Source organism: Lissotriton helveticus, chromosome 5_1 (genome assembly GCF_964261635.1).
Source record: "Lissotriton helveticus chromosome 5_1, aLisHel1.1, whole genome shotgun sequence".
Classification (NCBI taxonomy): domain Eukaryota; kingdom Metazoa; phylum Chordata; class Amphibia; order Caudata; family Salamandridae; genus Lissotriton; species Lissotriton helveticus.
Window position 1 is genome coordinate 276,884,427 of NC_136065.1, and position 21,971 is coordinate 276,906,397.

The following is a 21,971-nucleotide window of genomic DNA, read 5'->3' on the forward strand; positions in this document are numbered from 1 at the left end:
GTTCTTGCTTCAGTAGTGTGAGTTCTTGGTTCAGTAGTGTAAGTTCTTGGTTCAGTAGTGTAAGTTCTTGGTTCAGTAGTGTGAGTTCTTGGTTCAGTAGTGTAAGTTCTTGGTTCAGTAGTGGGAGTTCTTGGTTCAGTAGTGTAAGTTCTTGGTTCAGTAGTGTAAGTTCTTGCTTCAGTAGTGTGAGTTCTTGGTTCAGTAGTGTAAGTTCTTGGTGCAGTAGTGTAAGTTCTTGGTTCAGTAGTGTAAGTTCTTGGTTCAGTAGTGTAAGTTCTTGCTTCAGTAGTGTGAGTTCTTGGTTCAGTAGTGTAAGTTCTTGGTGCAGTAGTGTAAGTTCTTGGTTCAGTAGTGTGAGTTCTTGGTTCAGTAGTGTGAGTTCTTGGTCCAGGAGTGTGAGTTTTTGGTTCAGTAGTGTAAGTTCTCCGTTCAGTAGTGTGAGTTCCTTGCTCGGTTACGAGAGTTCTAGTTTTGTTGTGTGAGTTAGTGGTTCTGTGGGAAGTCTTTGTTATTGGAGTGTGGTGCCTGTGGAAGTTCTTGACTTGGTAGTGTGAGTTCTTGGTCCTGTAGCTTATTTGGTTAAGTGTCTCCTCATGCGTCTCCCGGCTGGGGTCTACGGCTCTGCCTAGGTGTTGTTGTGGGAGTCGGAGGAGCGGGGAGTGATTCTGTGGCGTCTTCGCGCCTTTCCCGGAACGCACCGTGTTTGGAAGAATCTTCCGCTGAGAGCCGGGGCGCTATCTACGGCCGGAATCACGGGGATAGCGGGAGCCGGGGGGCGGGCTCGTGACACATTCCTCACCGGTGCCTCATGGAGGGGGACACGAGCTCCCCTTATCTCAGCCCGGGACAGGAATGTGTGCAGATAAGACCCCGATAAACCCGGGTCCGGGAGCGCACCCGACAGAGTATAAAAGACCAAAGATTGAGGGAGAAGAGACAGAAGAGAAGGAGCGAAGAAAGGCCGGAGTACCAGAACTAGAGACCGAGGGAGAAAAAAAGGATACCGTAGAGAAAGAAGAAGAGAGAACAGAGCAAGAAATACAGGATACACCTGGAGACGAGTGCGGAAGACACCGGAGGCACAGGAGAGACCCGGAGTCTGAACAGTGAGCGCGAGGTAGAGAGCGCGAGAGGCCGAAGCGAGAGACCGGCCAGACTCAAGGAAACCAGAGGACCCGAGCTCCAGCCCAGCACCCTCCCCTCCGGCATGGACCCCAGGGCGCCGCTCCTCTCCGGGCTCCTGCTCCTCCTGCTGCTGCAGCTGCAGGGGGCCAGGGCGGGCCCCATCTACGACCTGAGCCCCGCCCGGGAGCTGGACAGCCTGAAGGTGAGACCCCGGGGCAGGGAAGGGCTCAAGAGGTAGAAGGTTGTATAGGATCAGAGGTGTGATGGGGACAGGGGTAGTGCTTAATTTGTAAAATAATAAGTGCCGGGGTCCTGGCCAAGTGTCTGCAGCTTGCACCACCCTTTGGCCTGCCATCACTGCTAATGAGGGTACCAGAACAACTACTGAGCATCTCTCTCACCTGCAAGGGAGACAGTTCAGATTATGTCCCCAAAGGTAAAGGCATGGCTGGGAAAGCAGGCATTTGCAATTTTTAATGTATAGTGTATTCATGAACAACTGTTTTCTGCGCATCTCGAAATTAGATGAGCATCACCGCCACGTGGCAGAGGGTCATAAGTGTGATGTTGACAATCAAGTGCTGGTGCCGAGCACTGGTAACCACCGGCTCAAATTAAGCACTGGCGGGTGGTACAAGGAGGGTGGGTCTTAAGAAGATACCTGCTAAGGAGACGGGCCCTTGAAGAAAAGGCGAAAGGGTCGGCCAGGGATTCTTTGGGGAGAGTCATGTTAGAGGAAAGGGGCACTGCAGGCGAGGGTGTCCTATAGGAAGTGAGGGCAAGGAAATGTGACCCGTTGATCACGGGATGGTGCAGGGAGAGGAACTTTTCGGACAACTTGTGTTAGGAGGAGGGATGCTTCAGGGAGAGAAGGTCCCATAGGAAGTGGGGTGTTGAAGGGAGAGGGATAATGCAGGGAGAAGGGATCATAAAGAGAGGGATGGGGAAGGGTGATGGGTTGCTGCAGGGTGGAGAGGTGGAATCCTAGGAAGAGGGATGCTCCAGTCAGAGAAGTTTCCGTGGGAAGTGGAGTGTTTTCAGAGAGATGACTGATGCAGAGAAATGGGGTCTTAGGGAGAGAAATGCTGCAGGGTGATGGGATCAAGGAAAGAAAGCACCTTGCATAGTGATGGGATCAAAGGGAGAGGAACACTGCAGGGTGATGGGGGTCCTAGGAAAGGGAATGCTGCAGGGTAATGAGATCAAAGGGAGAGGAACGCTGCAGGGTGACAGGGGTCATAGGAAGAAGAATGCTGCAGGGTGACAGGGGTCATAGGAAGAAGAATGCTGCAGGGTGACAGGGGTCATAGGAAGAAGAATGCTGCAGGGTGACAGGGGTCATAGGAAGAAGAATGCTGCAGGGTGATTTGGTCCTAGGAAGAGGAACACTACAGACTGATGGTGTTCTAGGAAGAGGAATGCTGCAGGGCGATGGGATCCAGTGGAAGTGGAATGATGCAGGATGATGGGGTCACAGGAAGCGGATACTGGGGGGTGATGGGGTCACAGAAAGCGGAATGCTGCAGGATGATGGGATCCTAGGAAGAGGAATGCTGCAGGTGATGGGGTCCTGGGAAGAGGAATGCTGCCGGCTGATTGAATCAAGTGTAAGTGGAATGCTGCAGGGTCATGGTGTCCTGGGAAGAGCAATGCTGCAGGGTGATGGGATCCAGTGGAAGTGGAATGATGCAGGATGATGGGATCCTAGGAAGAGGAATGCTGCTGGGTGATGGGGTCACAGGAAGCGGATACTGGGGGGTGATGGGGTCACAGAAAGCGGAATGCTGCAGGTGATGGGTTCACAGGAAGAGGGATGCTGCAGGGTGATGGTGTCCTGGGAAGAGGAATGCTGCAGGGAGATGGGATCAAAGGCAGAGGGATGCTGAAGGGTGATGAGAGCATAAGAAAAGAGAAGCTGCTGGGTGATTGGATCCTACAAAGAGGGGTGCTCCAGGGAGATGGCCCTCTAGAAAGAGGGCTGCTGCAGGGAGGTAGGACAATAGGAAGAGGAATTCTGCATGGGGGTGGAAGCTCAGAAAGAGGCATGGTCCAGAGTCGTAGGGCTTCAGGAATAGGGATGCTGAAGGGAGATGGGATACATGGAAGCAGGATGCTGCGGGAGGATGGGTCACTGGGAAGAGGGATCCTGCAAGGCAATGGGATCCTCAGACCAGGGATGCTGCTGGGAGATAGGATACTAGGAACAGTGATAGTGAACAAAGATGGGGAAATGAGAAGAGGGATTCTTCAAGGAGATGGGATGCTCTGGCCAGGGAAGCGACAGGGACAAGAGGGCCCAAGAACAGGGGACCAGTAGAGAGATGAGGCCCCAGGAGTAGGAATGCTCCATGGAGATGGGATCAGAAAGAGGGATCTGCTTGTAAATGGGTCCCCAGAAAGAGGGATACTGCGGGAAGATAGGATTTCAGGAAGAGGGGTGCTGCAGGGAGAGGGGACTCTAGCTAGAAGGGTGCTGCAGGGAGAGGGGACTCTAGCTAGAAGGGTGCTGCAGGGAGAGGGGTCTCTAGCTAGAGGGGTGCTGCAGGGAGAGGGACTCTAGCTAGAGGGGTGCTGCAGGGAGAGGGGACTCTAGCTAGAGGGGTGCTGCAGGGAGAGGGGGCTCTAGCTAGAGGGGTGCTGCAGGGAGAGGGGGCTCTAGCTAGAGGGGTGCTGCAGGGAGAGGGGACCATAGCTAGAGGGGTGCTGCAGAGAGAGGGGACTCTAGCTAGAGGGGTGCTGCAGGGAGAGGGGACTTTAACTAGAGGGGTGCTGCAGGGAGAGGGGACTCTAGCTAGAGGGGTGCTGCAGGGAGAGGGGACTCTAGCTAGAGGGGTGCTGCAGGGAGAGGGGGCTCTAGCTAGAGGGGTGCTGCAGGGAGAGGGGGCTCTAGCTAGAGGGGTGCTGCAGGGAGAGGGGACCATAGCTAGAGGGGTGCTGCAGAGAGAGGGGACTCTAGCTAGAGGGGTGCTGCAGGGAGAGGGGACTTTAACTAGAGGGGTGCTCCAGGGAGAGGGGACTCTAGCTAGAGGGGTGCTGCAGGGAGAGGGTACTCTAGCTAGAGGGGTGCTCCAGGGAGAGGGGACTCTAGCTAGAGGGGTGCTGCAGGGAGAGGGGACTCTAGCTAGAGGGGTGCTGCAGGGAGAGGGTACTCTAGCTAGAGGGGTGCTGCAGGGAGAGGGGACTCTAGCTAGAGGGGTGCTCCAGGGAGAGGGGACTCTAGCTAGAGGGGTGCTGCAGGGAGAGGGGACTCTAGCTAGAGGGGTGCTGCAGGGAGAGGGGACTCTAGCTAGAGGGGTGCTGCAGGGAGAGGGGACTCTAGCTAGAGGGGTGCTGCAGGGAGAGGGGACTCTAGCTAGAGGGGTGCTGCAGGGAGAGGGGACTCTAGCTAGAGGGGTGCTGCAGGGAGAGGGGGCTCTAGCTAGAGGGGTGCTGCAGGGAGAGGGGGCTCTAGCTAGAGGGGTGCTGCAGGGAGAGGGGACCATAGCTAGAGGGGTGCTGCAGAGAGAGGGGACTCTAGCTAGAGGGGTGCTGCAGGGAGAGGGGACTTTAACTAGAGGGGTGCTCCAGGGAGAGGGGACTCTAGCTAGAGGGGTGCTGCAGGGAGAGGGTACTCTAGCTAGAGGGGTGCTCCAGGGAGAGGGGACTCTAGCTAGAGGGGTGCTGCAGGGAGAGGGGACTCTAGCTAGAGGGGTGCTGCAGGGAGAGGGTACTCTAGCTAGAGGGGTGCTGCAGGGAGAGGGGACTTTAACTAGAGGGGTGCTCCAGGGAGAGGGGACTCTAGCTAGAGGGGTGCTGCAGGGAGAGGGGACTCTAGATAGAGGGGTGCTGCAGGGAGAGGGAACTCTAGCTAGAGGGGTGCTGCAGGGAGAGGGGACTCTAGCTAGAGGGGTGCTGCAGGGAGAGGGGACTCTAGCTAGAGGGGTGCTGCAGGGAGAGGGGACTCTAGCTAGAGGGGTGCTGCAGAGAGAGGGGACTCTAGCTAGAGGGGTGCTGCAGGGAGAGGGTACTCTAGCTAGAGGGGTGCTGCAGGGAGAGGGGACTTTAACTAGAGGGGTGCTCCAGGGAGAGGGGACTCTAGCTAGAGGGGTGCTGCAGGGAGAGGGGACTCTAGATAGAGGGGTGCTGCAGGGAGAGGGAACTCTAGATAGAGGGGTGCTGCAGGGAGAGGGAACTCTAGCTAGAAGGGTGCTGCAGGGAGAGGGGACTGTAGCTAGAGGGGTGCTGCAGGGAGAGGGGACTCTAGCTAGAGGGGTGCTGCAGGGAGAGGGGACTCTAGCTAGAGGGGTGCTAAAGGGAGAGGGGACTAGCTAGAGGGGTGCTACAGGGAGAGGGGACTCTAGCTAGAGGGGTGCTGCAGGGAGAGGGGACTCTAGCTAGAGGGGTGCTAAAGGGAGGGGGACTAGCTAGAGGGGTGCTGCAGTGAGAGGGGACTCTAGCTAGAGGGGTGCTGCAGGGAGCGGGGACTCTAGCTAGAGGGGTGCTCCACGGAGAGGGGACTCTAGCTAGAAGGGTGCTGCAGGGAGAGGGGACTCTAGATAGAGGGGTGCTGCAGAGAGAGGGGACTCTAGCTAGAGGGGTGCTGCAGGGAGAGGGAACTCTAGCTAGAAGGGTGCTGCAGGGAGAGGGGACTCTAGATAGAGGGGTGCTGCAGAGAGAGGGGACTCTAGCTAGAGGGGTGCTGCAGGGAGAGGGGACTCTAGCTAGAGGGGTGCTGCAGGGAGAGGGGACTCTAGCTAGAGGGGTGCTAAAGGGAGAGGGGACTAGCTAGAGGGGTGCTAAAGGGAGAGGGGACTCTAGCTAGAGGGGTGCTAAAGGGAGAGGGGACTAGCTAGAGGGGTGCTAAAGGGAGAGGGGACTCTGGCTAGAGGGGTGCTGCAGGGAGAGGGGACCATAGCTAGAGGGGTGCTGCAGGGAGAGGAGACCATAGCTAGAGGGGTGCTGCAGGGAGATGGGACTCTAGCTAGAAGGGTGCTGCAGGGAGAGGGGACTCTAGATAGAGGGGTGCTGCGGGGAGAGGGGACCATAGCTAGAGGGGTGCTGCAGGGAGAGGGGACCATAGCTAGAGGGGTGCTAAAGGGAGAGGGTACTCTAGCTAGAGGGGTGCTGCAGGGAGAGGGGACTCTAGCTAGAGGGGTGCTCCAGGGAGAGGGGACTCTAGCTAGAGGGGTGCTGCAGGGAGAGGGGACTCTAGCTAGAGGGGTGCTGCAGGGAGAGGGGACTCTAGCTAGAGGGGTGATGCAGGGAGAGGGGACTCTAGCTAGAAGGGTGCTGCAGGGAGAGGGAACTCTAGCTAGAAGGGTGCTGCAGGGAGAGGGAACTCTAGCTAGAAGGGTGCTGCAGGGAGAGGGGACTCTAGCTAGAGGGGTGCTGCAGAGAGAGGGGACTCTAGCTAGAGGGGTGCTGCAGGGAGAGGGTACTCTAGCTAGAGGGGTGCTGCAGGGAGAGGGGACTTTAACTAGAGGGGTGCTCCAGGGAGAGGGGACTCTAGCTAGAGGGGTGCTGCAGGGAGAGGGGACTCTAGATAGAGGGGTGCTGCAGGGAGAGGGAACTCTAGCTAGAAGGGTGCTGCAGGGAGAGGGGACTCTAGCTAGAGGGGTGCTGCAGGGAGAGGGGACTCTAGCTAGAGGGGTGCTGCAGGGAGAGGGGACTCTAGCTAGAGGGGTGCTGCAGAGAGAGGGGACTCTAGCTAGAGGGGTGCTTCAGGGAGAGGGTACTCTAGCTAGAGGGGTGCTGCAGGGAGAGGGGACTTTAACTAGAGGGGTGCTCCAGGGAGAGGGGACTCTAGCTAGAGGGGTGCTGCAGGGAGAGGGGACTCTAGATAGAGGGGTGCTGCAGGGAGAGGGAACTCTAGCTAGAAGGGTGCTGCAGGGAGAGGGAACTCTAGCTAGAAGGGTGCTGCAGGGAGAGGGGACTCTAGCTAGAGGGGTGCTGCAGGGAGAGGGGACTCTAGATAGAGGGGTGCTGCAGGGAGAGGGAACTCTAGCTAGAAGGGTGCTGCAGGGAGAGGGAACTCTAGCTAGAAGGGTGCTGCAGGGAGAGGGGACTCTAGATAGAGGGGTGCTGCAGAGAGAGGGGACTCTAGCTAGAGGGGTGCTGCAGAGAGAGGGGACTCTAGCTAGAGGGGTGCTGCAGGGAGAGGGGACTCTAGATAGAGGGGTGCTGCAGAGAGAGGGGACTCTAGCTAGAGGGGTGCTGCAGGGAGAGGGGACTCTAGCTAGAGGGGTGCTAAAGGGAGAGGGGACTAGCTAGAGGGGTGCTACAGGGAGAGGGGACTCTAGCTAGAGGGGTGCTGCAGGGAGAGGGGACTCTAGCTAGAGGGGTGCTAAAGGGAGGGGGACTAGCTAGAGGGGTGCTGCAGTGAGAGGGGACTCTAGCTAGAGGGGTGCTGCAGGGAGCGGGGACTCTAGCTAGAGGGGTGCTCCAGGGAGAGGGGACTCTAGCTAGAAGGGTGCTGCAGGGAGAGGGGACTCTAGATAGAGGGGTGCTGCAGAGAGAGGGGACTCTAGCTAGAGGGGTGCTGCAGGGAGAGGGAACTCTAGCTAGAAGGGTGCTGCAGGGAGAGGGGACTCTAGATAGAGGGGTGCTGCAGAGAGAGGGGACTCTAGCTAGAGGGGTGCTGCAGGGAGAGGGGACTCTAGCTAGAGGGGTGCTGCAGGGAGAAGGGACTCTAGCTAGAGGGGTGCTAAAGGGATAGGGGACTAGCTAGAGGGGTGCTAAAGGGAGAGGGGACTCTAGCTAGAGGGGTGCTAAAGGGAGAGGGGACTAGCTAGAGGGGTGCTAAAGGGAGAGGGGACTCTAGCTAGAGGGATGCTGCAGTAAGAGGGGACTCTAGCTAGAGGGGTGCTGCAGGGAGAGGGGACCATAGCTAGAGGGGTGCTGCAGGGAGAGGGGACCATAGCTAGAGGGGTGCTGCAGGGAGAGGGGACTCTAGCTAGAAGGGTGCTGCAGGGAGAGGGGACTCTAGATAGAGGGGTGCTGCGGGGAGAGGGGACCATAGCTAGAGGGGTGCTAAAGGGAGAGGGTACTCTAGCTAGAGGGGTGCTGCAGGGAGAGGGGACTCTAGCTAGAGGGGTGCTCCAGGGAGAGGGGACTCTAGCTAGAGGGGTGCTGCAGGGAGAGGGGACTCTAGCTAGAGGGGTGCTGCAGGGAGAGGGGACTCTAGCTAGAGGGGTGATGCAGGGAGAGGGGACTCTAGCTAGAGGGGTGCTGCAGGGATAGGGGACTCTAGCTGGAGGGGTGCTGCAGGGAGAGGGTACTCTAGCTAGAGGGCTGCTGCAGGGAGAGGGGACTCTAGCTAGAGGGGTGCTGCAGTGCGAGGGGACTCTAGCTAGAGGGGTGCTGCAGGGAGAGGGGACTCTAGCTAGAGGAGTGCTGCAGGGAGAGGGTACTCTAGCTAGAGGGGTGCTGCAGGGAGAGGGGACCATAGCTAGAGGGGTGCTGCAGGGAGAGGGACTCTAGCTAGAGGGGTGCTGCAGGGATAGGGGACTCTAGCTAGAGGGGTGCTGCAGGGAGAGGGGACTCTGGCTAGAGGGGTGCTGCAGGGAGAGGGGACTCTAGATAGAGGGGTGCTGCAGGGAGAGGGAACTCTAGCTAGAAGGGTGCTGCAGGTTGAGGGGACTCTAGATAGAGGGGTGCTGCAGAGAGAGGGGACTCTAGATAGAGGGGTGCTGCAGAGAGAGGGGACTCTAGCTAGAGGGGTGCTGCAGGGAGAGGGGACTCTAGCTAGAGGGGTGCTCCAGGGAGAGGGGACTCTAGCTAGAAGGGTGCTGCAGGGAGAGGGGACTCTAGATAGAGGGGTGCTGCAGGGAGAGGGGACTCTAGCTAGAAGGGTGCTGCAGGGAGAGGGGACTCTAGATAGAGGGGTGCTGCAGGGAGAGGGGACTCTAGCTAGAGGGGTGCTGCAGAGAGAGGGGACTGTAGCTAGAGGGGTGCTCCAGGGAGAGGGGACTTTAACTAGAGGGGTGCTCCAGGGAGAGGGGACTCTAGCTAGAGGGGTGCTGCAGGGAGAGGGGACTCTAGCTAGAGGGGTGCTCCAGGGAGAGGGGACTCTAGCTAGAAGGGTGCTGCAGGGAGAGGGGACTCTAGATAGAGGGGTGCTGCAGGGAGAGGGAACTCTAGCTAGAAGGGTGCGGCAGGGAGAGGGTACTCTAGCTAGAGGGGTGCTGCAGAGAGAGGGGACTCTAGATAGAGGGGTGCTGCAGAGAGAGGGGACTCTAGCTAGAGGGGTGCTGCAGGGAGAGGGGACTCTAGCTAGAGGGGTGCTCCAGGGAGAGGGGACTCTAGCTAGAAGGGTGCTGCAGGGAGAGGGGACTCTAGATAGAGGGGTGCTGCAGAGAGAGGGGACTCTAGCTAGAGGGGTGCTGCAGGGAGAGGGGACTCTAGCTAGAGGGGTGCTGCAGGGAGAGGGGACTCTAGCTAGAGGGGTGCTAAAGGGAGAGGGGACTAGCTAGAGGGGTGCTACAGGGAGAGGGGACTCTAGCTAGAGGGGTGCTGCAGGGAGAGGGGACTCTAGCTAGAGGGGTGCTAAAGGGAGAGGGGACTCTAGATAGAGGGGTGCTGCAGAGAGAGGGGACTCTAGCTAGAGGGGTGCTGCAGGGAGAGGGGACTCTAGCTAGAGGGGTGCTGCAGGGAGAGGGGACTCTAGCTAGAGGGGTGCTAAAGGGAGAGGGGACTAGCTAGAGGGGTGCTACAGGGAGAGGGGACTCTAGCTAGAGGGGTGCTGCAGGGAGAGGGGACTCTAGCTGGAGGGGTGCTAAAGGGAGAGGGGACTCTAGCTAGAGGGGTGCTAAAGGGAGAGGGGACTAGCTAGAGGGGTGCTGCAGGGATAGGGGACTCTAGCTGGAGGGGTGCTGCAGGGAGAGGGTACTCTAGCTAGAGGGGTGCTGCAGGGAGAGGGGACTCTAGCTAGAGGGGTGCTGCAGTGCGAGGGGACTCTAGCTAGAGGGGTGCTGCAGGGAGAGGGGACTCTAGATAGAGGGGTGCTGCAGGGAGAGGGGACTCTAGCTAGAGGAGTGCTGCAGGGAGAGGGGACTCTAGCTAGAGGGGTGCTGCAGGGAGAGGGGACTCTAGCTAGAGGGGTGCTGCAGGGAGAGGGGACTCTAGCTAGAGGAGTGCTGCAGGGAGAGGGGACTCTAGCTAAAGGGGTGCTGCAGGGATAGGGGACTCTAGCTAGAGGGGTGCTGCAGGGAGAGGGGACTCTAGCTAGAGGGGTGCTGCAGGGAGAGGGTACTCTAGCTAGAGGGGTGCTGCAGGGAGAGGGGACCATAGCTAGAGGGGTGCTGCAGGGAGAGGGACTCTAGCTAGAGGGGTGCTGCAGGGAGAGGGGACTCTAGCTAAAGGGGTGTTGCAGGGACAGGGGACCATATCTAGAGGGGTGCTGCTGGGAGAGGGGACTCTAGCTAGAGGGGTGCTGCAGGGAGAGGGGACTCTAGCTAGAGGGGTGCTGCAGGGAGAGGGGACTCTAGCTAGAGGGGTGCTGCAGGGAGAGGGGACTCTAGCTAAAGGAGTGCTGCAGGGAGAGGGGACTCTAGCTAAAGGGGTGCTGCAGGGAGAGGGGACTCTAGCTAGAGGGGTGCTCCAGGGAGAGGGGACTTTAACTAGAGGGGTGCTCCTGGGAGAGGGGACTCTAGCTAGAGGGGTGCTGCAGGGAGAGGGGACCATAGCTCGGGGGGTACTGCAGGAAGATGGGATTTCAGGAAGAGGGGTGCTCTGGGGAGAGGGGACTCTAGCTAGAGGGGTGCTGCAGGGAGAGGGGACTCTAGCTAGAGGGGTGCTCTGGGGAGAGGGGACTCTAGCTAGAGGGGTGCTGCAGGGAGAGGGTACTCTAGCTAGAGGGGTGCTCTGGGGAGAGGGGACTCTAGCTAGAGGGGTGCTGCAGGGAGAGGGGACTCTAGCTGGAGGGGTGCTGCAGGGAGAGGGTACTCTAGCTAGAGGGCTGCTGCAGGGAGAGGGGACTCTAGCTAGAGGGGTGCTGCAGTGCCAGGGGACTCTAGCTAGAGGGGTGCTGCAGGGAGAGGGGACTCTAGCTAGAGGAGTGCTGCAGGGAGAGGGTACTCTAGCTAGAGGGGTGCTGCAGGGAGAGGGGACCATAGCTAGAGGGGTGCTGCAGGGAGAGGGACTCTAGCTAGAGGGGTGCTGCAGGGATAGGGGACTCTAGCTAGAGGGGTGCTGCAGGGAGCGGGGACTCTAGCTAGAGGGGTGCTGCAGGGAGAGGGGACTCTAGATAGAGGGGTGCTGCAGGGAGAGGGAACTCTAGCTAGAAGGGTGCTGCAGGTTGAGGGGACTCTAGATAGAGGGGTGCTGCAGAGAGAGGGGACTCTAGATAGAGGGGTGCTGCAGAGAGAGGGGACTCTAGCTAGAGGGGTGCTGCAGGGAGAGGGGACTCTAGCTAGAGGGGTGCTCCAGGGAGAGGGGACTCTAGCTAGAAGGGTGCTGCAGGGAGAGGGGACTCTAGATAGAGGGGTGCTGCAGGGAGAGGGGACTCTAGCTAGAAGGGTGCTGCAGGGAGAGGGGACTCTAGATAGAGGGGTGCTGCAGGGAGAGGGGACTCTAGCTAGAGGGGTGCTGCAGAGAGAGGGGACTGTAGCTAGAGGGGTGCTCCAGGGAGAGGGGACTTTAACTAGAGGGGTGCTCCAGGGAGAGGGGACTCTAGCTAGAGGGGTGCTGCAGGGAGACGGGACTCTAGCTAGAGGGGTGCTCCAGGGAGAGGGGACTCTAGCTAGAAGGGTGCTGCAGGGAGAGGGGACTCTAGATAGAGGGGTGCTGCAGGGAGAGGGAACTCTAGCTAGAAGGGTGCGGCAGGGAGAGGGTACTCTAGCTAGAGGGGTGCTGCAGAGAGAGGGGACTCTAGATAGAGGGGTGCTGCAGAGAGAGGGGACTCTAGCTAGAGGGGTGCTGCAGGGAGAGGGGACTCTAGCTAGAGGGGTGCTCCAGGGAGAGGGGACTCTAGCTAGAAGGGTGCTGCAGGGAGAGGGGACTCTAGATAGAGGGGTGCTGCAGAGAGAGGGGACTCTAGCTAGAGGGGTGCTGCAGGGAGAGGGGACTCTAGCTAGAGGGGTGCTGCAGGGAGAGGGGACTCTAGCTAGAGGGGTGCTAAAGGGAGAGGGGACTAGCTAGAGGGGTGCTACAGGGAGAGGGGACTCTAGCTAGAGGGGTGCTGCAGGGAGAGGGGACTCTAGCTAGAGGGGTGCTAAAGGGAGAGGGGACTCTAGATAGAGGGGTGCTGCAGAGAGAGGGGACTCTAGCTAGAGGGGTGCTGCAGGGAGAGGGGACTCTAGCTAGAGGGGTGCTGCAGGGAGAGGGGACTCTAGCTAGAGGGGTGCTAAAGGGAGAGGGGACTAGCTAGAGGGGTGCTACAGGGAGAGGGGACTCTAGCTAGAGGGGTGCTGCAGGGAGAGGGGACTCTAGCTGGAGGGGTGCTAAAGGGAGAGGGGACTCTAGCTAGAGGGGTGCTAAAGGGAGAGGGGACTAGCTAGAGCGGTGCTGCAGGGATAGGGGACTCTAGCTGGAGGGGTGCTGCAGGGAGAGGGTACTCTAGCTAGAGGGGTGCTGCAGGGAGAGGGGACTCTAGCTAGAGGGGTGCTGCAGTGCGAGGGGACTCTAGCTAGAGGGGTGCTGCAGGGAGAGGGGACTCTAGATAGAGGGGTGCTGCAGGGAGAGGGGACTCTAGCTAGAGGAGTGCTGCAGGGAGAGGGGACTCTAGCTAGAGGGGTGCTGCAGGGAGAGGGGACTCTAGCTAGAGGGGTGCTGCAGGGAGAGGGGACTCTAGCTAGAGGAGTGCTGCAGGGAGAGGGGACTCTAGCTAAAGGGGTGCTGCAGGGATAGGGGACTCTAGCTAGAGGGGTGCTGCAGGGAGAGGGGACTCTAGCTAGAGGGGTGCTGCAGGGAGAGGGTACTCTAGCTAGAGGGGTGCTGCAGGGAGAGGGGACCATAGCTAGAGGGGTGCTGCAGGGAGAGGGACTCTAGCTAGAGGGGTGCTGCAGGGAGAGGGGACTCTAGCTAAAGGGGTGCTGCAGGGACAGGGGACCATATCTAGAGGGGTGCTGCTGGGAGAGGGGACTCTAGCTAGAGGGGTGCTGCAGGGAGAGGGGACTCTAGCTAGAGGGGTGCTGCAGGGAGAGGGGACTCTAGCTAGAGGGGTGCTGCAGGGAGAGGGGACTCTAGCTAAAGGAGTGCTGCAGGGAGAGGGGACTCTAGCTAAAGGGGTGCTGCAGGGAGAGGGGACTCTAGCTAGAGGGGTGCTCCAGGGAGAGGGGACTTTAACTAGAGGGGTGCTCCTGGGAGAGGGGACTCTAGCTAGAGGGGTGCTGCAGGGAGAGGGGACCATAGCTCGGGGGGTACTGCAGGAAGATGGGATTTCAGGAAGAGGGGTGCTCTGGGGAGAGGGGACTCTAGCTAGAGGGGTGCTGCAGGGAGAGGGGACTCTAGCTAGAGGGGTGCTCTGGGGAGAGGGGACTCTAGCTAGAGGGGTGCTGCAGGGAGAGGGTACTCTAGCTAGAGGGGTGCTCTGGGGAGAGGGGACTCTAGCTAGAGGGGTGCTGCAGGGAGAGGGGACTATAGCTAGAGGGGTGCTGCAGAAAGAGGGTACTGCAGGGAGAAGAGATGACCTAGGATGAGATATGCCACAGGAGACAGGGCTCTCGGAGGAGGGATGCTTCTGGGTGACGGGTTCTTAAAGGAAGTAAGGTGTTGCAGGAACAGTGTCTCGGAAGGAGAGGGAAGTGTCCGTGCAGAGAGAGGGGTCCTGAAAAGAGGGGAGCGGGCTCCACTGAGACCTGAGCATGTCTTGTTTTTCTACCCAGTGTACCTGGGCTTCAGGTGGGATGGATTCGTCCTATCTGTCTGAAGCTCAGGTAACCAGGTGCCTGTTGCTCACAGGACTTTGAAAACCGATACATCAGACCTAATTGTAGTTGCAGTGAATGTCTGCTGGAAGCGAGAATCGATACTGTTACCTGTCGACCTAAAACCACGTTCCTGGGTGTAAACTGCGCACCTTCCAGGGAAGGCTGCTCTGCTGTATTGTACTGCGCGTTGTTTTCATACGAACCCGACTAAAAGTAATTTTAAAATGCTTTTACATTAATAAAATCGTTCCATACTTTGCGATGCTGCTTGATAGAAGTGTTATTTGGCTGCTAATACAATTACATTAGTAATTGTGACGCTTTGCTAATTTGCACATTTATTCTCTGAATAAGAGATTTTGTTAAGGAAGATTTAAGTGATATTCACTATTGTGTTTATCTCATGCACGTGCTTTGTTGGCCCTTGGTAACCGCATAGAGGGGCACATTTACAAGCCCCTTGCGCCATTTTGTGCGTCATTTTTCCCATGTGAAAAATGACGCAAAAGTGTCGCAAGTGGCTTGTAAATCTGCCCCAAAGTATTTTTGAGACTTGATGTTGAAGAGCGCGCGGGGGGCTCTGCGGTGAGGGGCGTCCGGTCCGAGCTGTCACGAAAAGGGTTCGGCAGATTCCGGAAAGGGATCCCCGCGAGGCGTGCGGGCTCCCTGCGGGGACAAAGGGACCCCGGCCGTACCTCTCGGGGTCGGGGGTTTTTCGTTCGGAGCTTGAGCAGAGCAGGAACGGGTGTAGCAGTTCATGTCATCGGACGCTGTAGGGGTGGGGAGGGTCTGTCCCTGTGATGAGCCGGGGGCCCTACCCCCACTCTACCTTTCCACGGGTGGGGGAAATGATCGAATTGACCCAGAGAGGGGTGTAGAGTAAATGCGTGAGTTCGAGGGCAGGATCGAAAATTGTTTTTTAAACTCGTAAGGGGCCACTAACTATTCCTAAGCGTTCCCGGTAGAAATGACCGATATATACGACACCATTAGACTGTTTAACTGCCATACGCTTAAACCATAGATCTCAGAACTTTTAAAAACAGGAATGTGATGAACCAGAATAGAGAAGGTAGGATGTTGCGCAAGGGGCCAAAATTATCGACTTTAGAACTTGTAAATCAGATTCGAGTCTCGGCGTCGGCCCTAACATCGTGTGATTCTGGACAAATCCTTCAATTCCCCCGCCTAAAAAAGTGAACGCGAATTTGTGTAATCCAAGTGGTGCTTACGTATAGTGCTTCAAAACCTTCCGGTGAAATTGGCGCTATATAAATTGCAAAACATAGAAATACAGGTGAACGGGTCGGTGCACGTTGCCGAGTCTTTGAACATCTGTCCAGATTGGCGCTGAAGGTGGTATTACGGTTTTAACTTTACAAGAAGAAAGCAGAAAAATCAGCCATATTGAAAGAAATTGACGACTAACAATTTATAATTGAGTTAAACGTGGGCATGCGGCGATGCAGGTCTGAATCAAACACTCCTTAGGCTGCAGCTAAATATCTGAAGCCTTTGGGGCTTACACCTTCTACTGGAAATAATACTCGTATCAAGAACAAACATAACAGCAATAAAGCTGACCCTGACAGTGATGTCACGATGTGATTATTTATGTAGCGCTCACTAGTCCTGATGGGGTAACGAAGCGCTTGGTAGACAGGAAGCCCAGTGTTAATGATTTAACCATGCATGAGAGTTATGGCTTATCATGCTGTTTTAAGTCATTGTTATATATGTGAAGTATTCATCTTGTGCAAATTTATTGCGGAATCCTCATAACTGACACATTTTGTGATAAACATGGCTGTTTCAAACTACTCCTTTCAAGGAGGACGCGACTATGTTCCGAGACAATTTCTTTAAAAACTTTATTGAAAGGCACAAATATGTATGTGTTTTTCACTAATTTTTTCCACTGCACTTTATTTTCACATACACATCTATGTTTGTTTGGACACATTTCATTTAAAAGCTTGATGACTGCCGATGATGAGAATAGGGCAACACTGGTGAGTACCTACCAGGTTCCCCGTTGGTGGTTCGCCCGTGAGGGGTCATCTCGCTTTCTCACATTTTTTCACAAAGACACATTGTTGTGTGTTGTCCATTCGTCACGACTGTCTGGTAAGGGATTGAGGCCTTTTAAATTTGGCATGGTCACGGTGTACTCTCTACCCCATGAACTTCTAAGACAGGGGAGATAATTGTAAATATTTGCAACGTGTTGTACATTTGTCAAAGAAATAAAAAACACTGCCTAAGTGGACCAGGTCATTGTATTTGGAATGACTTTATGAGTGGAGGACGACCTGTGTCCGATTTTTCCCTCTGTGCTCCTATTTTTGTTAATGCTGTTTCAAACTACTGTCAAGAGTTCATTGGCCAGTCAACCTTTGGAATGTAATGAGAAAATGTTGAATCAAGTTTATAGTTCATGATGTAACGCATGCTATTGATACCAAAGGTAATGTTATTCTTATGTTATCCAAAAGAAGTACTATAGTGATATGGGGGTTGGCGCAAGAGCTTCAATGGCACACCAGAGACCACTCACTCCAGCTCACACGTCTCTTTCAGACCATCCTCGAGAGGTTGGAGGAGAAGTTCTCTCTGATGGAGACCTTGGAGTCCAGCCCCGACCTGCAGGAGCCGGAGGTCCAAGGTGGGCTTCAAGTTGACCCCTCTGAAGACGGCGAGAGCCAGCAGTCCGAGCCAAGGGTGGCTGCAGCGTCCTACTCCCTCAAGGACTCCCTGCTGAAGGGGCTCCGCGCCATCCAGAACCCCAGGATGATGCGCGACTCGGGGTGCTTCGGACGGCGCATTGACCGGATCGGGTCCATGAGCGGCATGGGCTGCAATGGTGAGTCCAGGCTGAACCACCTTAAACTGGATTTAAAGGACAAACATTATGGGAAGACTGGGGGACAACTGAGGGCAAGCTGGGCAGAGCTTGGAGTAGATTGGCCAGAATTGGGACAGGTGGCACACAACTGGGAGAAAACTGCACACAATCAGGAGACAGTAGTACATCACAGAGGTGGCACGCACCTATAAACATGTATGATTCATGGAGGAGAGAGGGACATATAACTGATAAAAAGGGGTGAAGCAAGTGGGGGGGCGCACATACACCTGAGGCGGAGAAGTGTGGCTCAATGGTTAGAGCGGCAGACCCTGATGCAGAGGTCTGGCCCGGGACCAGGGTTCAATTCCTGCCTCGGCGGGTCTTGGGCTCAATTTCCTGATAATTCTCGCCTCAGGTGATTAGAACAGGCACCGAGGCGAGAATTATCAGGTCCGAGGAAATTGAGCCCAAGACCCGCCAAGTCGGGAATTGAACCCTGGCCACAAACGGCCCCAACAACGCTAGGATGCCTGGCTTCACCTTGGGGGTGCCCATGAGTGGGCACTTCACAGGGAAAAGCCAAGAAGGGTTCCACAGCGGTATGCGTACAAGCACCGAGATACTCCCATTTACATATACACTTGTGAGCAGGTATGACACATGCAGGCGAGAGGTCTTATACAACTGGGAACAGGCATGATGCACGCAGTGGGAGGCGACACATGAGAGCAGGTATGATGCATATGGGGAGGCTATAACCAACTTGGACCATGTATTACACATGTGAGGGAGAAGAGATGTACACATGTGAACAGGTATGATGTGGGTAAGAGTTGATGCATGATTAGGAACATATTGTGGTACATGTGGGTGAGGGATGATGTGCAACTAGAAATAATTATGACTTATGGGGGTGATGTGATATCACAGTTGGGAACAATTATGCTGCATGTGAGGGAGAGGTGATAAGCAACTGGGAATATGTGCGGCACACATGGGGGAGAGGTGATATAATAATCGTAATAGGTGGAATACCTCTTGGGGAACACATCATGCATACCTAGGGAAGTGAGCCGGACAACTTACAGCACAGCTGGATGAACACAGGCCTCTAAAGTGGAGGAAAAGTGGGACAAAAGCTGGTTATTGTGTAAGTCAGGAAAATGACAATGGGGTTTATTAAAGAACAGTTGAGAGCAAATATGGCATGGTCGTGGAAAGATTATAGTGTCAATAGTAATGCTCTTTGATTCGGGGGGATTTGCTGCAATGTGTCAAGTTAAATTAGTACAGCTGTCTTTCACCCCTCTGTATCCTTGGTTCATAAAACTAACTATGAAGTTTCTTTAAAGGCCATGTTATGTTAATAATCATTGGTAGGAGTGCATGTTCATCACAATGTCCTTCCTTGTTCACAATACAAAGCTGCAGACTGCATGTTTTTACATAGTGCACAAACAGGTGAGTCATCTCTGGATGCTGGGAATGTACTGCTCACAAATGGAGCTCAGCATCCCAAACCATTAATCGGTCTCCATTTGTGAGCAGAACATTCCCAGCATCCAGAGGTGACTCACCTGTTTGTGCACTATGTAAAAACATGCAGTCTGCAGCTTTGTATTGTGAACAATTTAGGGCACACCTAGTCAGCGGTAGAGCTGTATGAAAACAAATATACAAACTTGAGATAACACAGCCAACATACACAGACATCTCCTTATGAAAGAGTATCTCCCTCCTTGTTGTGACACACACTGAGATTTTTTTTATAACTGTCTTTATTGGTTTTTGCATGTTTAACAGCATATAATGCAATTCAGAGAGGCTTATATTGCGAGGGAGTTTTTACGAGGTATATCTCTTTTGCCATTATCGACACACACTGAGATAAAGCACACATTCTAAGCTTCGAGGCCAATTTAAAGAAAATAGAAGAGAAATTGGACTGGCCACTGAAGAAGACCAGTACATAAAAATATGATTGAAATATCAGTAATATTTGAAATAACATTTGGACCAGAAAAAACTTTATAATAGCTAATAACAATCAGCATATAAACACGCAGAGGTCAAAGGACACATGCATTAAGATGGTGGCTGAGAAAGGAGGTTGGAAAAGGGAAATAATACAGACTCAAACAAACATACTTAGCATGCATGTCTATAGACTGTTCGGTAGGGTCAGGCTGTTGGTATGTTCCATGCGGCACTTTGAGAGCTACTGACATGACTTTGTGGAGGCATTTCTGGGGCTAGATGCTGTGCCCTAAGAACCTTCTGTAAATGCTACCAGAAAGGAGTTTGCCTAGCTCAAAGGAAGAGCATTCCAATGTAGTGGGCCCAGGAGCAAGAAGACATTGCGTGTGAAGGAATGCCGGTGGCTCTAGGTGCCGGGTAGCAGTGAGATAGATGCAGGTTGGACAGTTAAAGCTAATGTTGCTCATCAGGTAATGATCATCAACTGCTGCTAAGACCAGTTTAAGGAATTAAAACAGGACCTTAATTTGTGTGGACAGCAAGCTGTGAGAACAGCATGCACTTGGTGAAATAAATACATTTACTCAGAGTACATGCTGGGGAAGATCATGGAGGTGAATGTTGCCCTGGTCCAGTTTGTCTAGGACAAGAGAGTAGATGAGGGTTCTTGTCCAATTGGACGAAGGTGTGCTGCCAGAGTCTTCACATGTAGAGATGTTGATGAGGCAGGCGGAATTGCATAACAAGATTTCTGACCACAAGGGATAATGTAGCTTGGGCGAGGCTATTAAGGTAGGGAAATGCAATAGTAAGTAGGATTGTTATCAGAGCAAATCAAAACTTACACTGAGTAATTTGTGCCTGATTAATAAAGAATGATAACTGTAAATGCATATAAGACACAAGTTAATAGTCAACTCTGATTCACACTCCACTGGAGGGTGTTCCATGAGGTGTGCCAGGGAGTATGCATGCATGGAAAACCCATGCAATGTACCAAACACTCACTCATTCAGAACTTAGTGGTCAATCACAGAAATGCGTAAGGAAGTTTTCCTAACTTTTTCAGAACATGTACATTCCTTAAAATTCCAACGTGAAACAGCTGCTGATAGAGAACAATTAGCCTACTTTTCAAAGGAGCGCAAAAAAGGAAGATGTTAGGGAAAACTGTTAACAGAGATTTTAAAATTACCTAACCCTAGAAATGAATTATTTACTCACCTAGCATAAAAGAGATAGGTGTAAATGAGCTTTTTCATGAATACAATTAACTTCTGTTTTTTAGGCATTTTTTTAAATATATGGATAAGTCAGAAATTTATGGGAATTCGAAGTAAATTAATACAGTGATTAGGTTATATACTCCTGTTGTAATTGAGATTTTGGTTTCTTGAAGTCGTCCCATGATATTTAAGGTTAAGTTGCAGATTTTCTCTATCGCCTGAGCAGTTTTATTCCGGATGATTTGTGGGCAAATGGTACATTTTGAGTACTGTTTCGTCTTGATCAGGTTTATGAAATTGGTGATTTATTTATTTCCACATTCTATAATCCCTTTTCTTGGTTCCCCTCAGGGCCTAGGAAGAACTAAGGTACAGTGACGCCTGGCTGCAGGAATGAGACTCAGCACCGAATGGCTGCAGGAGTGAGGCTTGTGACCACCCGGCTGCAGAGAGATCCTGCTCAGCACCATCTCCAACACTCTATATAATTCCCAGGATGCTTCCAGTCTACTTTTTAACCGTTTTGTGGAAGGCTGTCCATATTTATTTATTTATTTATTTTTTATTTATTCGAGTTTTTTTGTAAAAAGACATTTCTTACTTCATAGCACTGCAAGTATCAAATTTCAAATAAAACGGACACATTATGCTTGCAGGATGTCTTCTTGCTTCTGAGCCATTCTGCTGCCACCAAGGTCAATTTGTATTTTATGGCACATTAAATAAAATAATGTTACCACATTATTTTACCGTTTTGGTATAGTAAATAAGAATGGCTACAACCTAACATATTCACACTCACTTTTATCAAGCTACGAAGATGACAGGCGGAGCAGGACACGGCCTGCTAAATTTCAAACCTGTGATGCCAAGGTTATATACAGATTTCATCAGCAAGTGGGTCAACTTACTGAGCTACCCAGTCTGTTAAAAAAGGTATTAATGAAAAATACAACCAATATATTGAATTCAGTGCAATAAAATCAGCATGACAAGAGTTTAGACTTAAACAGGAATCAAAAATAGCAGTACCATATTGTATCTGTTTTTCCAAAGAACACATTAGCCAGAACAATGCACATACATCCAGCACTTCTCTGAGTCACCATAACGTTTTACATCCATGAGCCCAGAATACTCCAGAAAAACCAATACAGCAGTAAACAAACACCCAGCCAACCTGGCACTGTTAGTTGGGTTGAAAGAATAAGACAACTAACTGTCAATGACCTCAGAGACATATTTCAAGCTGTGAGAGACACATACCAGCCCTCCTAGATGGCACATTCCAGATAAGGCAAAGGACCCTGGGCGCAACTAACCATTTCAACACACATGACCAAGAAGACAAGACCACAATATAAATCACTCCCACTCTATTGATGATCCAACTCAAGCAATCCCAAATCAAACTTCAGTCTTGACGTAACCCGCAAAGCCATCCTTATGTCACTGCAGTACTACACTAACCTCTGTACTATAACATATTTTAAAGGGTGAATTTACAGCAATGTAAGCAGAGGTATTCTTGAAGGGGGCTTAACAGGGTAGGGCACGTTGGTGGGGAGCATAATGGGGAAATTGTGTGCGATAGGGATACATCAGCAATACTAAAGCAATCTACGAGCAGCCACGAATGTCCTGCTGCTGTATCATTACTGACAATGGAGCTGATGAAAAGCATATTATTTTCCTCTGCTCCTGACTTCTTGGTCCAATATTAGGTTGCATCATATAAGGAGACAACTCAGACAAGAGGACAATAGCTAATGTAATCAACTGGATTCAAGGTCAATATATTGAATTATAGATGGATAGGAGTGAATGACAGGAATGCTTTTCACCAAGGGGTTCTGAGTGACGTCAAATAGACAACAAGAGTGACGCTCAAGTTGTTTGTGATGTCATCTCTCAGAATTCCGAGGTGAAAAACATCCCTGCAATCACATT

At 53.3% G+C, this 21,971-nt stretch overlaps 1 protein-coding gene across 1 annotated transcript; it reads left to right on the plus strand.

Annotated features, from left to right (window-relative positions):
• Window positions 1-923: 923 nt before the first annotated feature.
• LOC144754433 (natriuretic peptides A-like) lies at window positions 924-20,765 on the plus strand. Its single transcript, XM_078642206.1, has 3 exons — window positions 924-1,327; window positions 16,551-16,833; window positions 20,373-20,765. Exons 1-3 carry the CDS (start codon window positions 1,208-1,210, stop codon window positions 20,387-20,389), a joined length of 420 nt encoding a protein of 139 aa, XP_078498332.1. The 5' UTR covers window positions 924-1,207; the 3' UTR covers window positions 20,390-20,765.
• The last annotated feature ends 1,206 nt before the right edge of the window (window positions 20,766-21,971 follow it).